Genomic DNA, 16,036 nt, shown 5'->3' with positions numbered 1-16,036 from the left:
CTGGTTGAACCACATACACACACACACACACACACACACACACACACACACACACACACACACACATACTAGCAAAGATATGACTGGTGTACATTCAAAGAGCAGATATAGCTCTGTGACAAAGCCACACACACTCAGCTCAAGTACATATCACTAACTCAGTTCCATGCAAATAAAACCTGATCTAAAACTACTAAAAAAACAAACAAACAAAAAAAACATGCATCTATCATCATCAAGTCCAATAATTTTCCTTTTCCACAAAACAAGAATAAGTTTTCCTCTCAAACCAAACACTAGCACAGCTTTGCCTATATCTGCTCTTTGAATGCACACAAGCCACACACACACTCAGCTCAACAACATATCACAAAATAAGTTCTATGCAAATAAAACCTTGTAACTACACACACACACACACACACACACACACGAGTGAAATAGTTTTCCTTTGTCACAGCAAGAAAAAGTTTACCTCTCAAAATCTTATGGAACCACACACGAGCACAACTAGGCCTGAGACACAGCTTTTCTTTATATGGGCACAAAATGGCCGACACAATGTCTCTCAGCTAAGCTACACAGAGCTAGGCCTATGACACAGCTTTTCTTTATATAGGCACAAAATGGGCGACACAATGTCTTTCACACACTCTCAGCTCAACAACATATATCACAAACTCAGTTCAATGCAAATAAAACCTTATATCAAACTACAAAAAAAGACCACACACACACACACACCAAGTCAAATAATTTTCATTTGTCACAGCAAGAGAAAGTTTTCATCTCAAAATCTGGTTGAACCGCACACACACACACACACACACAAACACACACTCACAAAGCTATGACTGGTGTACATTGATAGAGCAGATAGAGCTCTGTCACAAAGCCACACACACTCAGCTCAAGTACATATCACTAACTCAGTTCCATGCAAATAAAACCTGATCTAAAACTACTAAAAAGCACACACACCTGCAACAACTCATCATCAAGTCCAATCATTTTCCCTCTTCACACAGCAAGAGAAAGTTTTCCTCTCAAACCAAACACTAGCACAGCTTTGCCTATGACACAACACCTGCTCTTTGAATGCACACAAAAGCCACACACACTCAGTGACATACATCATAAGCTTAGTTTCATGCAAATAAAACATGATAGCAAACTACAAAAAACACACACATAGCAGTTTTCATCATCACGTCCAATAATTTCCCTTTTTCACACAACAAGAGAAAGTTTTCATCTCAAAATCTGGTTGAACCACACACACACACACACACACACACACTAGCAAAGCTATGACTGGTGTACATTCAAAGAGCAGATAGAGCTCTGTCACAAAGCCACACACACTCAGCTCAAGTACATATCACAAACTCAGTTCCATGCAAATAAAACCTGATCTAAAAGTACGAAAAACAAACAAAAAAAAAAAAACAAAAAAAAAACATGCATCTATCATCATCAAGTCTAATAATTTTCCTTTTCCACACAAGAATACGTTTTCCTCTCAAACCAAACACTAGCACAGCTTTGCCTATATCTGCTCTTTGAATGCACACAAGCCACACACACTCAGCTCAACAACATATATCACAAACTCAGTTCTATACAAATAAAACCTTGTAACCACACACACACACACACACACACACACACACACACACACACACACACAAGTGAAATAGTTTTCCTTTGTCACAGCAAGAAAAAGTTTTCATCTCAAAATCTTGTGGAACCACACACTAGCACAACTAGGCCTGAGACACAGCTTTTCTTTTTATGGGCACAAAATGGCTGACATGATGTCTCCCAGCTAAGCTACACAGAGCTAGGCCTATGACACAGCTATTCTTTATATGGACACAAAATGGCTGACAAGATGTCTCCCAGCTAAGCTACACAGAGCTAGGCCTATGACACAGCTTTTCTTTATATGGACACAAAATGGCCGACACAATGTCTCTCAGCTACACCTGCTCTTTGAATACACACACAAACACACACACACACAGGCCACACACACTCAGCTCAACAACATATATTACAAACTCAGTTCCATGCAAATAAAACCTGATCTAAAAGTACGAAAAACAAACAAAAAAAACAAACAAAAAAAAAAACATGCATCTATCATCATCAAGTCTAATAATTTTCCTTTTCCACACAAGAGTAAGTTTTCCTCTCAAACCAAACACTAGCACAGCTTTGCCTATATCTGCTCTTTGAATGCACACAAGCCACACACACACAGCTCAACAACATATATCACAAACTCAGTTCTATGCAAATAAAACCTTGTAACCACACACACACACACACGAGTGAAATAGTTTTCCTTTGTCACAGCAAGAAAAAGTTTGCCTCTCAAAATCTTATGGAACCACACACTAGCACAACTAGGCCTATGACACAGCTTTTCTTTATATGGGCACAAAATGGCCGACACAATGTCTCCCAGCTAAGCTACACAGAGCTAGGCCTATGACACAGCTTTTCTTTATATGGGCACAAAATGGCCGACACAATGTCTCCCAGCTAAGCTACACAGAGCTAGGCCTATGACACAGCTTTTCTTTATATAGGCACAAAATGGCCGACAAGATGTCTCCCAGCTAAGCTACACAGAGCTAGGCCTATGACACAGCTTTTCTTTATATGCACACAAAATGGCCGACACAATGTCTCTCAGCTACACCTGCTCTTTGAATACACACACACACACACACACACACAGGCCACACACACTCAGCTCAACAACATATATCACAAACTCAGTTCCATGCAAATAAAACCTGATTTAAAACTACAAAAAAAAACATGCAATTATTCATCATCATGTCCAATAATTTTCCTTTTCCACACAAGAATAAGTTTTCCTCTCAAACCAAACACTAGCACAGCTTTACCTATATCTGCTCTTTGAATGCACACAAGCCACACACACTCAGCTCAACAACATATATCACAAACTCAGTTCTATGCAAATAAAACCTTGTAAATGCACACACACACACACACACACACACACACACACACACACACACACACACACACACACACACACGAGTGAAATAGTTTTCCTTTGTCACAGCAAGAAAAAGTTTGCCTCTCAAAATCTTATGGAACCACACACGAGCACAACTAGGCCTGAGACACAGCTTTTCTTTATATGGACACAAAATGGCCGACACAATGTCTCTCAGCTAAGCTACACAGAGCTAGGCCTATGACACAGCTTTTCTTTATATAGGCACAAAATGGCCGACACAATGTCTCTCAGCTACACCTGCTCTCAAATAATTTTCATTTGTCACAGCAAGAGAAACTTTTCATCTCAAAATCTGGTTGAACCGCACACACACACACACACACACACAAACACACACTCACAAAACTGGTGTACATTGATAGGGCAGATAGAGCTCTGTCACAAAGCCACACACACTCAGCTCAAGCACATATCACTAACTCAGTTCCATGCAAATAAAACCTGATATCAAAATACTAAAAAGCACACACACCTGCAACAACTCATCATCAAGTCAAATAATTTTCCCTCTTCACACAGCAAGAGAAAGTTTTCCTCTCAAACCAAACACTAGCACAGCTTTGCCTATGACACAGCAACACCTGCTCTTTGAATGCACACAAAAGCCACACACACTCAGCGACATACATCATAAGCTTAGCTTCATCCAAATAAAATGTGATAGCAAACTACAAAAAACACACACAGCAGTTTTCATCATCAAGTCCAATAATTTTCCTTTTTCACAAAGCAAGAGAAAGTTTTCATCTCAAAATCTGGTTGAACCACACACACACACACACACACACACACACACACTAGCAAAGCTATGACTGGTGTACATTCAAAGAGCAGATATAGCTCTGTCACAAAGCCACACACACTCAGCTCAAGCACATATCACAAACTCAGTTCCATGCAAATAAAACCTTATATCAAAATACACACACACACACACAAAATGCAATTATTCATCATCAAGTCCAATAATTTTCCTTTTCCACAAAACAAGAGTAAGTTTTCCTCTCAAACCAAACACTAGCACAGCTTTGCCTATATCTGCTCATTGAATGCACACAGGCCACACACACTCAGCTCAACAACATATATCACAAACTCAGTTCCATGCAAATAAAACCTTGTAACTACAAAAAAAAAAAAAAAAAAAAAAAAAAAAAATCAAACACAAGTGAAATAGCTTTCCTTTGTCACAGCAAGAAAACGTTTGCCTCTCAAAATCTTATGGAACCACACACTAGCACAACTAGGCCTAAGACACAGCTTTTCTTTATATGGGCACAAAATGGCTGACACATTGTCTCTCAGCTAAGCTAGCGGGCTAGCAAGGCTAGCGTTCCATTCAAATAAAACCTGATCTAGCTAGCGTTAGCTTAGCGCGCTAATCTACTCGACCAAACACCATCAAAACACTTTAAAATTCATCACACGTCGATGGTAATGCCTTTTCTACTTCTTAATAAATGTTTCAAGCCAACCACTTGTATCTCAGAAGTTAAGATTATCAAATAAAAGTTAGCTTTACATGTAAAGCTAAACGCCAGTAGGCCTCAGGCCTAGGTTAGCGTGCTAAGCTAGCGCTAGCTAGCGCTAGCTTAGCACGCTAATCCAATCGACCAAATGCCATCAATAAACTTTAAAATTAATCTCACGTCGATGGTAATGCCTTTTCTATGTCCTAATAAATGTTTCAAGTCAATCACTTGTACCTCAGGAGTTGAGATCATCAAATACAGGTTAGCTTTGCATGTAAAGCTCGACGGCCCCTCCATCAAAACTCACCAAAAGCACAAGCAAACAGCACAATGCAAAGTACACAATCACTCTCTGAAATATAACATTTAAATTACCTGTGTTATCATCAACCATACCCTCATATCAGCACAGAGTTCAAACAATAGGCTAACGTTAAGCTAACAGAGATGAAAACAGGTCTTACCTCTTAGTCTGTGAGAAGAAGTGGGGGGGAGGGACACAGACGCAGGGGGCTTTTATACGCAGCCCCCCCTGCGCCCCTCCCGATCTCTTTTTCAAATCAAAACAAGATGGATTACCATAGCATTGGTCATGTAAATACCTACTACATAATGTTATTGTAATAAAATAAATAAATAAAAGTAAATAAATAAAATAAATAATAAAAAAAAAAAATAATTAATTATTTAGTAACTATTATTTTGTTAATAATAATTGATAACAATATTGTTAATGATTCCCATTATATTATATGATATTATATTATAGTTATTATACTCTATTATTATTATTATTATTATTATTATTATTATTGTTATTGTTATTATATATTACATTATGCCTGTCTGTGGATACTTCCTCTACATCTTTTTTTTTACCATGGACTCTGGTGTGAAGAGGCAGACACTTGGCCCTAATCAGGCCCCTGCCGTCTAAAGTAAAATACTGACAGCTTTCAAACCTACGCCGATGGAAAGAGGACGAATATTCCTACAAAAATATGATATTTTGGTGTAGATTTGAACAAGTTTGTGGCCGCTGTGCAGACTTTTTTACCCTTTTTGACACTGGTGTGCTCTGTTCTGCACTCTGCCTGGTCATGTGACTCACTCTAGCTGCTTGCATTCCCTTATACATACCCATTATAAGCTCTCAGAGGGAGCAGAAACAACACTCAAACTTAAACTGTCATAGCTCAAAAATGGTAAAAGATAGCAAAATCATGTAAATACAAGATTTATAGATCCAAGTCTTGTGACTCGTTTAAACCTTGAATAAAGTCTGTAACTCAAACTATGTCCAAACGGTGACACCTCAAACATGGGTGGGTTTGATCGATTTCTCCATTGGATTGAATGTACATTTCTCTGTCTGCCTGCACTTTGGTCTGATCATGACACAGCTGCCAGTACTCATGTATTAGGGCAGTGCTCATGTCACTCACACACCAGGACATCCTGGGCCTTTCAAAATAAAAGCCCAAAACTCTTTCCAACTGAAAGCACCGAAAAATACTCTTACAAAAGGGAAAAATGGATGAATTGTCTGCACTTCAATGACACAAACATCATCACGGATCGTGGCGGACCGGCACCGGTGCGAGGGCCGACCAACGCTGCTTGCAGCTTTAATTGTAGTGATTCTTTCTTCTTCTTCTTCTTATTATTATTACGTGTCATTAGGCCTTAATTTGACCCCCTAAACATGCTCAAAAACTCACCAAATTCGGCACGCACCTCAGGTCTGGTGAAAAATTCAATAAAATGGAAAAACGAACCCCCTAAGTGCAAAAATGGGCTCGGTAGCGCCACCTAGGCACACAAAGGCAGCCCCTGCAGCCCACAGGAATGTGCTAGAAAGACCAAACCAACGCCGAAATGTAGGTCTCATCAAGCCCTACAATTCACGCGCTGACACCCCCCACCTAAAACCAACAGGAAGTCTGCAATTTGCGTTGCAAAGTCACGTTCTCGCCCAAAATTCCACCTTTGAACAAAATCTATCTCCTCCCAGGGCGTAAATGTCAGCGGCTTGAAAATTGCACAGATGACAGAGGACACAGTGCTGAACAAAAGTTCTGAAGGATTTCGTCATTACTCGATTAGTTTGGATTTTATAAGACCTCCAAGTCAGAGTGACCAGAGCCAAAACCTCATTTTTTCCCATGGAGTTTGGTGTGAAGAGGCTGACTTTTGGCACTCATGAAGCCCCTGGAGTCTAAAGTAAAAGTCTGACGGCTTTGAAAACTATGCAGATGGAAAGAGGACAAAAATTCCTACAAAAATATGTAGTTTTGATGTGGATTGGACCAAGTTTGTGGGAGCTGTGAAGAGTTTTTAAACATTTTTGACTCTGGTGTGCTCTGCTCTGCACTCTGCCTGGACATGTGACTCACTCTAGCTGCCTCAGGAATGCGCAATACACACCCATTGTAAGAGCTCAGAGGGAGCAGAAAACACTCTCAAACTAAAACTGCCATAACTCAAAAACAGTAAAAGATAGCAAAATCATGTAAATGGGAGATTTATAGATCCGAGTCTTGTGACTCGTTTAAACTTTGAATCAAGTTTATAACTCAAACGGTGACCGAGCTGTGACGCCTCAAACAGGGGTGGGTTTTATGGATTTCTCCACTGGATTGAATGAGGATTTCTCTGTCTGCCTGCATTTTGGTGTGATCATGCCACAGCTGCCACTACTCAAGTCAGTCACACACTAGGACATGCTAAGGGCGCCATCTGCTGGAGGGGCGCTGCTAGTGGCCAGAGGGGCACCAGCAGCGAATGTACTACCAGTGGGTTTTTGTTGCGTCGTGTGTGTGTGTGTGTGTATGTGTGTGTGTGTGTGTGTGTGTGTGTGTGTGTGTGTGCGCGCACGTGTGTGTGTGTGCACGTGCGTATGTGTGTGTGTGTTTGTGTGAGTGAGTGAGTGTGTGTGCCTGCATTTTGGTGTGATCATGCAGCAGCTGCCAGTAGTCCTGTCGGTCACACACTAGGACTTCCGCGGCCTTTCAAAATAAAAGCCCAAAACTCTTTCAAAATAAAAGCACCGAAAAATACCCTCAAAACTGGCACAAACGGACGAATTGTCTACACTTCGACGCGCGCGCCGTCCCCGACGTGCACGGGGGGGCGAGGGCCCGTCCAACGCTGCTTGCAGCTTTAATTTAATTTAATGTCTAAATTAAAGGCCTTGAAAAGTTTTAAATAGGGGACAGAGCTATGTTTTAGTCTTACACAGTATCACAAGTGTTAAGTCTTGTTTTCTGTCTCAAAACTTGCTGCCTGTGGGCAATAAAACTGGTCTGAAAAATCAATTAAATGAAAACTTAAAAAGCTGGTGAAGCGTTATCACCCTAAAAACTTCACTAAATCTTTATGGCAAGTAGATTTCCACCTCTGTCATCCCTCACAGAGGTGGAGGCTTGTCTTGAAGGAAGGTTCAGAGTCCACTGCACCCAGTTCATGATGCAGTGTGACAGCAGGACGAGGGCGACTCAGGCTGTCCTGAAGACAAAGTGGCCGTCTTATTAGGGCCCGAGCACTGGAACAGTGCGAAGCCCTATTGTTTTTGTAGTGTTTTTTTTTTCTTCTTTTTATTATTATTACGTCTAAATAACCCTTAATTTGACCCCCTAAACATGCTCCAAAAGTCACCAAATTCGGCACGCAGGCCAGGTCTGGCGAAAAATTTTATAAAATGGACAAACAGACCCCCAGGGTGCAAAAATGGGCTCGGTAGCGCCACCTAGGCACACAAAGGCAGCCGCTGTGGCCCACAGGAATGTGATAGAAAGACCAAACCACTGCCGAAATGTAGGTCTCATCAAGCCCTACAATTCACGCGCTGACACCCCCGACCTAAAACCAACAGGAAGTCCGCAATTTGCGTTTGAACATCACGTTCTCGCCCAAAATTCCGCTTTGAACAAAATCTATCTCCTCCCAGGGCGTAAATGTCAGCGGCTTGAAAATTGCACAGATGACAGAGGACAGAGTGCTGAACAAAAGTTCTGAAGGATTTCGTCATTACTCGATTCGTTTGGATGTGATAACACCTCCAAGTCGGAGGGGCCAGAACCAAAATCTCATTTTTTCCCATGGACTTTGGTGTGAAGAGGCTGACTTTTGGCACTAATTAGGCCCCTGCAGTGTAAAGTAAAAGTCTGACGGCTTTGAAAACTATGCAGATGGAAAGAGGACGGAAATTCCTACAAAAATATGAAGTTTTGATGTGGATTGGACCAAGTTTGTGGGAGCTATGAAGAGTTTTCAAACGTTTTGGACTCTGGTGTGCTCTGCTCTGCACTCTGCCTGGACATGTGACTCACTCTAGCTGCCTCAGGAATGCGCAATACACACCCATTGTAAGAGCTCAGAGGGAGCAGAAAACACTCTCAAACTAAAACTGCCGTAACTCCAAAACGGTAAAAGATAGCAAAATCATGTAAATGGGAGATTTATAGATCCGAGTCTTGTGACTCGTTTAAGCTTTGAAACAAGTCTGTCACTCAAACGGTGACCGAGCTGTGACACCTCAAACAGGGGTGGGTTTTATGGATTTCTCCACTGGATTGAATGAGGATTTCTCTGTCTGCCTGCATTTTGGTGTGATCATGCAGCAGCTGCCAGTAGTCCTGTCGGTCACACACTAGGACTTCCGTGGCCTTTCAAAATAAAAGCCCAAAACTCTTTCACAATAAAAGCACCGAAAAATACCCTTAAAACTGGCACAAACGGACGAATTGTCTACGCTTCAACACGCGCGCCGTCCCCGACGTGCACGGGGGGGCGAGGGCCCGTCCAACGCTGCTTGCAGCTTTAATTCTATATGCGATTTCCTGACTTCTTTTTTTTTGTCCACCCCTGTGTGCTGCACAGCTTTTATTTATTTACATCTGATCTGAGATTGCATGTACTGCTGTTTTATTTCCTCCAGCCCATTCCATACTGGCTCTATAAACTCCATGGGCTGAACATCAACTACAACTGCGAGATCTGTGGAAACTACACCTACAGGGGACCAAAAGCCTTCCAGAGGCACTTTGCGGTATGTTCTTGACACAGTTATACGGTATACATTAGAAATATAGATTTTGGAATGCATTTTTTCTACCTTCCAGGGAGCCATCTGTTTATATTCATCTTGTTTCAGTATAAAAATCATCTTGTAAGGACTTCCATCACAGTGAACATGCTGCTTTAATTTACTGTTGTCCAAGTCACTTTATTGTTCCATTGATCAGAAGAGTCGGCAGGGACATACCTCATCAGACTGCATTCAAAAGACATTACAACTTGTTTTTTTTCTTTAAGTCTCAATCAATAACATTGTGAATTAAACAGGGTAGAGAGGGGGGATGACATGCAGCACATTGCCTGGGCTAGGATTGAAACCCAGGCGGCTGCAGTCAGGACTCAGCCTTGATACATGGTACGCGCTCTACAAAGTGAACCACTGGGGCAACCCATTCATGTGCTGTTTTGTCAGAATAGGAGACATGGGAGGCAAGCTTGGTCATTTCTGCAAGAATTATGTGAATTTGACTGATTTGTTTTTAAAAACCTATATTTTGTCTGTCAAGTTCAATTCATTTTTCCAACTTTGACGTCTGGATGTCAGAGCTTCCCACCAGCACTTGAAAAGCATAAGCACACCTAAAGTAACTGTCAAAAATAAAACAGGACATCAGCTAATGTCCAAGTTTCAAGTGTGCAGATTGAGTTTCATGCCATAACTGAATGAACGGACATGAACGGCCTTTTGGGATGTAAGAAAAACACATTGAAAAATCTAAATAGGCCCGGTGTGCTTTGGAAAATGATTGGGCACAGTGTAAAATATGCATGCCCATTCGTGTAGTGCATGGGCAAAAACTTGATCTTAACTTTTAAAGGTGCCATTACATATGATACTGTGTGAATTTTAGACAAAAAATGGAACCATTTGCAAGAGGCTTGCCGGACTCAACACTGCACTTTGCATTTCATGCAACTGGGTCTGATTTAGAGACAAATTCGCTGGATTACTTAACAGCATAAAACAGCTAGAGCAGGGGTGTCAAACTCATGCCATGGAGGGCCAAGAGGCTGCAGGTTTTCATTCCAACTCCACCAGGTGATTTCACTGATCACCCTACCTCGAAACAGAGAGGCGGGACTAATCAGTGAAATCACCTGGTGGAGTTGTTGGTTGGAATGAAAACCTGCAGCCTCTTGGCCCTCCATGGCACCAGTTTGACACCCCTGAGCTAGAGGGTACCGTTCTACCAGAGCAAACGGAGCCAGCGCTTTTCAAATTTCTTACAACAGATGAACAGAGAAGTGAGAGGCTAACAGAAAACTCACATTTGACATGTTGTATAATAAAGTTGTAATAATAATGTATTCTTTGGCCAGGACAACAGGAAAAAGTGTTTTTTTTTTTTTTTTTTTTTTGTGAAATGTGGTCTTTACACACTGATGTAAGAGGCTAATTGTGAACAGTTTCTACCATAGCACCATTTCACTGCAGTTGCTAGGTCGGGTGTGTAACTGTGTCACTGAAGTGTATCTTGTGTTCTGTTGGCTAGGAGTGGCGACATGCCCACGGTATGCGCTGTCTGGGAATCCCCAACACTGCCCACTTCGCCAACGTCACCCAGATTGAGGACGCCGTCTCATGTAAGGGGTTTTGTCATGAAAAGGGCATAAACAAGTGGAAATAGTGACTGCATGGAATAGAAATCACAAGAATAGTGTGCTTTTGAAGAATTTCTGTTTCTGGTAATTGATTTTTACTAAGACATCTGTGGCTTGTTTGTACTTCAGTGTGGGCAAAGCTGAAGTCGCAGAAGGCATCAGAGCGGTGGCAGCCAGACACAGAGGTTAGTCCACACTCAAGATGATGCTTTAGAAAGGAACCTCAGCAGCGTGAACCACTTTTATAAGGTGCATGTCATGGCTTGTGTCTTTTTCAGGAGGAGTACGAGGACTCGAGCGGTAACGTCGTCAACAAGAAGACCTATGAAGATCTGAAGAGACAAGGCTTGCTGTAGATTCAGGGAAAATGAGATCAGACGATAAGCAAACATGGAAAGAAACTTCTAAAGAGCATCCTTTGAAATTTGATATATTTTTTATGTCTCATTTACCCATGTTTGTCTTTATTTTTAAGTAGTAATACTGTGTTTATAGACCGAGTACCACCCATCATTTCTCTCTCTTATAACTTTGTAATGTGACAACCATTGATCATTATAATAAACATGAGTACTTTTGTCACCATTGTTTGTCTTAAGTTGTTACATTTCAATTGGGTTTGTGTTAGGTTTATTCTGACAGTGGGTTGGGTCATTCTTTTCCTGGGATTGTAGTCCCCCACTGCTCTGGACCTTAACTTTAAGCAGATGTGATCTTTATATAATGGTTAGGTACTGTGTTTCAATGGTTTAAACCACTTAAATCTTAATTAAAATTACTAATGTTTTTTTTTTTTTTTCATAAATGAACTTCCTGTTCCCACTTCCTTTCAAAAGCATGTTCCATTAAAGTCTCAAAGGTTTAATCTTAGATCTGGACCCAGCATAAATCCTTTTTTTACCTCATATGGTGCAGAAAACTGTCCTGGGTGACAAAAAGTCTGAAGCAGTTTCTTCCAACAGCGGCAGTTACGTTATGAGGATAAATCTCCATCTTTTCAATTCAATACCTGGCAAGTGTTTTATACCACCGTAACAGCAGGTCATGGTAGCACATAAGATGATACTGAACTATTGATTCAGATAAGATAAACTTTTATTGCCCCTGCAGGGAATTTTGTCTTTGATATCACGGCTGAAATAAAACCGGTGTCCAAGAGCAGCGTCCAGGAACAGAAACATAACATGATCCGCTAAACACATAATACAGTCAGTCCAGTAGAGACGCAGCTTGATGTTTCCAGTTTCCCATCACCTGCACATCATTAACAGATGGACTTAATAGTAATTGGATTCACAAGACCCTCTGCTGCAGAGCTTATTCCCACCCATGATAAGTAGCTCTCATCAGCAGGCCAGTACAGATGGTAGCAGGGTTAATTGCGTTTTGCCTGCTCTGGTCAAGTGTGTCCTCTGAGGCAGAAGCATCAAGTAAGCTGTTTGTTTCCCAGTGTCCCAAGAGATGCTGTAAACGGGTGGAACAATTAATGGGGACGATACTGCAACCTTATTAAAAATCCTCTAGTCAGTGTGTTGCCCACCTCAGATTTAGAGGTTCCTTACTAATCACAGCTAATGAGTTTTTTTTTTTTTTTTAGATAAGATACCTAACCAGAAAAATCAAGAGGAATTAATGTGCAACAAAGATAAGAACTGTATAGACCACACAACAGTTTGTTTTAATATGAATAAATGTCCATTTGGTCAAAAATATTACACTAAGCAGGAGACTATTTATTTATTTATTCATTCATTTTTGAATTGTCTATAATCTTCATACTCAACTCTCTCATTCTCATACACACACCTTTCATGTCCTCGAGTATTAGAGGTATATTATAGGCCAGGTAGAAGTGATGCTACTGAACAGCTATAAAAATTAAATTTTCAAATGTAATGTTAATGTAAAGTGTTAAATATTAATAAAAATATGAATAAAGTGTACTGGAGACCAAACTATAAAGCAGTGTGTTAAAATGAAACTACTATTTTTATACTTATAGTATTTAAATTATATAAAATCTCAGTCAGTATACTTTGATATAAAGCATGTACTACTTAATATTGAATATAACAAAATATATTAAAAGGGAGACTAATAATGTGCACTTGGACATTAATGCATTATCCATCTATTTTCTACACTTGCTTATCATAGTCAGGGTCACGAGGGGGCTATCCCAGCATGCACATAGGGCAAAACACCCTGGACAGGACCGAAGTCCATTGCAGGACTAACACACACACACATACACACCTATGGGAGTGTCCAAGTCACCTGACCTGCATGTCTTTACAGTATTTGAGTTGTGAAATACAAAAAAGAAAAATACAAAAGAAAGGACTTAGGGTGAAAATGTTTTTTTTCATATTGTTAATACATCATTAATTAATTTTGTCAAACACCTTAAAAATAAATTGTAATATTTTTTATGGTTAAGTATTGTTTAACTGTACAATTTGGAAATATTTTTACTGCATTATTATGGTAAAAGCACAAGAGAGGTATTTAACAGCAGTCATCTAAAAAGTAATTTAGATAATACACTATTTTTACTAAAAAAAAAATCACTGTAATGTATTTAAGTGGAGTCAAAATACTCTTTTCACTAGTTTGATGAAATTAATTTACTGTCAGTGTATTTGAAGCGAGCACACATTTTCAAGCTGCTTTAAAATCTACATTTTTAATTGAGCTTACACAGCTCAGCAGTGGCTCCAGGATGAGTCCAAAGCCAAATCCCAGCATAGAGCGGCTGAGTGAACGTGGTCTGGACTCTGTGGAGCAGAGTCATGGTTTCAGAGACGCTGTAGAAGGACAAAATACCTGCACTGTGGTCCAGGTACACTCCTATTCTGGAGGACTGAGGGCCTGATATGGGAGTTGCAATATTGCTATGACTGAACTGATAACAATCGTCAAAACAATCCAGTGCCCAAGACTTGTCATTGCATCCAAACACACATTCGCTCCCTGTCCTGCTAATATTCTTATATGCGACAGCTATTGAAATTCTTCTCCCCTTCCGCTCCACCTCCCAGTAACAACGTCCAGTCAGACCCTCTCTGCTCAGGACCTGAGATGCACCAAAGAACTTGTTTGTGGAAAAAAAAGATGAGCTTAGGCCTAAGCGCTCTTCTTCCAAAGTTAATACTTCTAATGTGACTTTTCTGTTCCCCTCAGATAATGACAGCCATACGTGCGCTGTGTTTGGATCCAGTGTGAGTTGACGTGAATGCTGTAAGAGTTCAGCTCTGGTCTTGGGCTCTCCTGGTGTCAGTAAAACATCACCCACTCCAGTCACTGTCAGTGAGCTTTTAGACCATTCCTCACTAAGAATGTCTTGGAGTTTATCTCTCAACTGTGACACCGCCGCAGTCACATCCTCAAAGTAGCGCAGAGGATGGATATCGGCGCTGGGCGACTCTGCAGATTCACTGAGACGTGACAGTGAGGGGTAACTGTGCAGAAAATGGTTGTGATCCTCTGTGTGTGAGAGCTGCTCCAGCTCGGCGTCTTCCCTCCTCAGGTCCACCACCTCCTGTCTCAGCTTCTCCTGAAGTTCTTCAATCCGTCTCACTTCCTCTTTCTGCTCGGATCTGATCTGCTGCTTCATGTCAGACTTTCTTTTCTCGATGAGACAAACCAGCTCGGTGAACACCTTCTTGCTGCTCCCCACTGCTTCATCAGCAATGCGATTGATGGCCTGCATCTCCTGCCGAAGCACCTTCACGTTTTTCTCTCTGTCCTGGATTCTCTGCTGGATTTTTTGCCGTCTCACCCGGAGCTCACTCTGCTTCTCAGTGCACTCTGCTGCAGCCGAGACTGTGTCGTGGCCTTTGTGTTCATCCATGGAGCAGAGATAACAGATAAACTGCTGATCGGTGCGGCAGAAAATCTTCATCACCTCATTGTGACGAGAGCAGATGTTCTCTTGAAGCTGCTTGAATGGGCTGATCAGCTTGTGTTTCTCAAATGCAGGAGACTGATGATGAGGTTGCAGGTGCTGCTCACAGTACGAGGCCAGACACACCAGACAGGACTTGAGGGCTTTCCTTTTTCTCCCAGTGCAGACATCACAGGCCACATCTCCATCTCCGAGTCCCGTCTTCCTCACTTCCTGCACCAACGCTGCTAACATGGCACTTTTCACCAGCACAGGTCTCGGTGTGAAGGTCTGCCTGCACTGGGGGCAGCTGTGGATTTCCTTGTGCTCCTCTCCATCCCAGCAGTCTTTAATACAGCTCATGCAGTAGCTGTGCCCACAGGGAATAGTCACCGGATCCTTCAGCAGATCCAAACAGATCGAACAGCAGAATTTTGCCGAGTCCAGCTGAATTCCTCGCTGCGCCATTTCACTTCTCAGAGACAGTAAATATCACGTGATGTGAAACCATACGACTTGGACTACGAGTTGAACTATGGGGGGGGGGCAATCATGGGACAATGCCGCGTCTGGCAGAATGGCACTGGCTGTATTTGACAGGAGGAAGAAGAGGGAGGGGTTATCAAGCTCTGGCTCTATTCCAGGAGGAGGAGCGGTTTCAAAGGGGCTTTGTGTGTGTTCAACTCTCACTTACAATACGAAATTAATATTTTGACTAAAGGGTTGCCGTTAAACTTAGAATCAGTGAGCTCACTGGAGCACTGAAAACATGTAGATGTTGATGTGGATGCTCATGACTTGAATGCGCATGATCAAGATGGCGGCCTCCAAGTCTTACTTCTAAACATCATTTGAGTTGTTTCAGTGTTTTTCTTTCTTTTTAACCCGCTGTCTTGTGTCTGGTTTTACTCGATTTTAATCGCTCTTACTATG

At 41.4% G+C, this 16,036-nt stretch overlaps 2 protein-coding genes across 2 annotated transcripts in view; one reads left to right on the top strand and one right to left on the bottom strand.

The window, feature by feature from the left end:
* The window catches only part of sf3a3 (splicing factor 3a, subunit 3), a 35,848-nt gene extending 24,046 nt beyond the window's left edge, over positions 1-11,802 (top strand). The window contains exons 14-17 of the mRNA XM_030063112.1: positions 9,476-9,586; positions 11,109-11,199; positions 11,347-11,402; positions 11,496-11,802. Of these exons, the coding sequence (XP_029918972.1) occupies positions 9,476-9,586; positions 11,109-11,199; positions 11,347-11,402; positions 11,496-11,573 (336 nt within the window). The 3' untranslated portion in view covers positions 11,574-11,802. The remainder of the gene's footprint in view (positions 1-9,475; positions 9,587-11,108; positions 11,200-11,346; positions 11,403-11,495) is intronic.
* A 2,086-nt stretch (positions 11,803-13,888) lies between these two features.
* Positions 13,889-15,587, bottom strand: LOC115367401 (tripartite motif-containing protein 65-like). Its single transcript, XM_030063115.1, has 2 exons — positions 15,305-15,587; positions 13,889-15,157 (listed from the first exon to the last, which is right to left on the bottom strand). Exons 1-2 carry the CDS (start codon positions 15,569-15,571, stop codon positions 13,904-13,906), a joined length of 1,521 nt encoding a protein of 506 aa, XP_029918975.1. The 5' UTR covers positions 15,572-15,587; the 3' UTR covers positions 13,889-13,903.
* Positions 15,588-16,036: the final 449 nt, after the last annotated feature.

Source organism: Myripristis murdjan, chromosome 11 (genome assembly GCF_902150065.1).
Source record: "Myripristis murdjan chromosome 11, fMyrMur1.1, whole genome shotgun sequence".
NCBI classification, from domain to species: Eukaryota; Metazoa; Chordata; class Actinopteri; order Holocentriformes; family Holocentridae; genus Myripristis; species Myripristis murdjan.
This window is presented reverse-complemented; position numbering and strand designations above follow the sequence as displayed.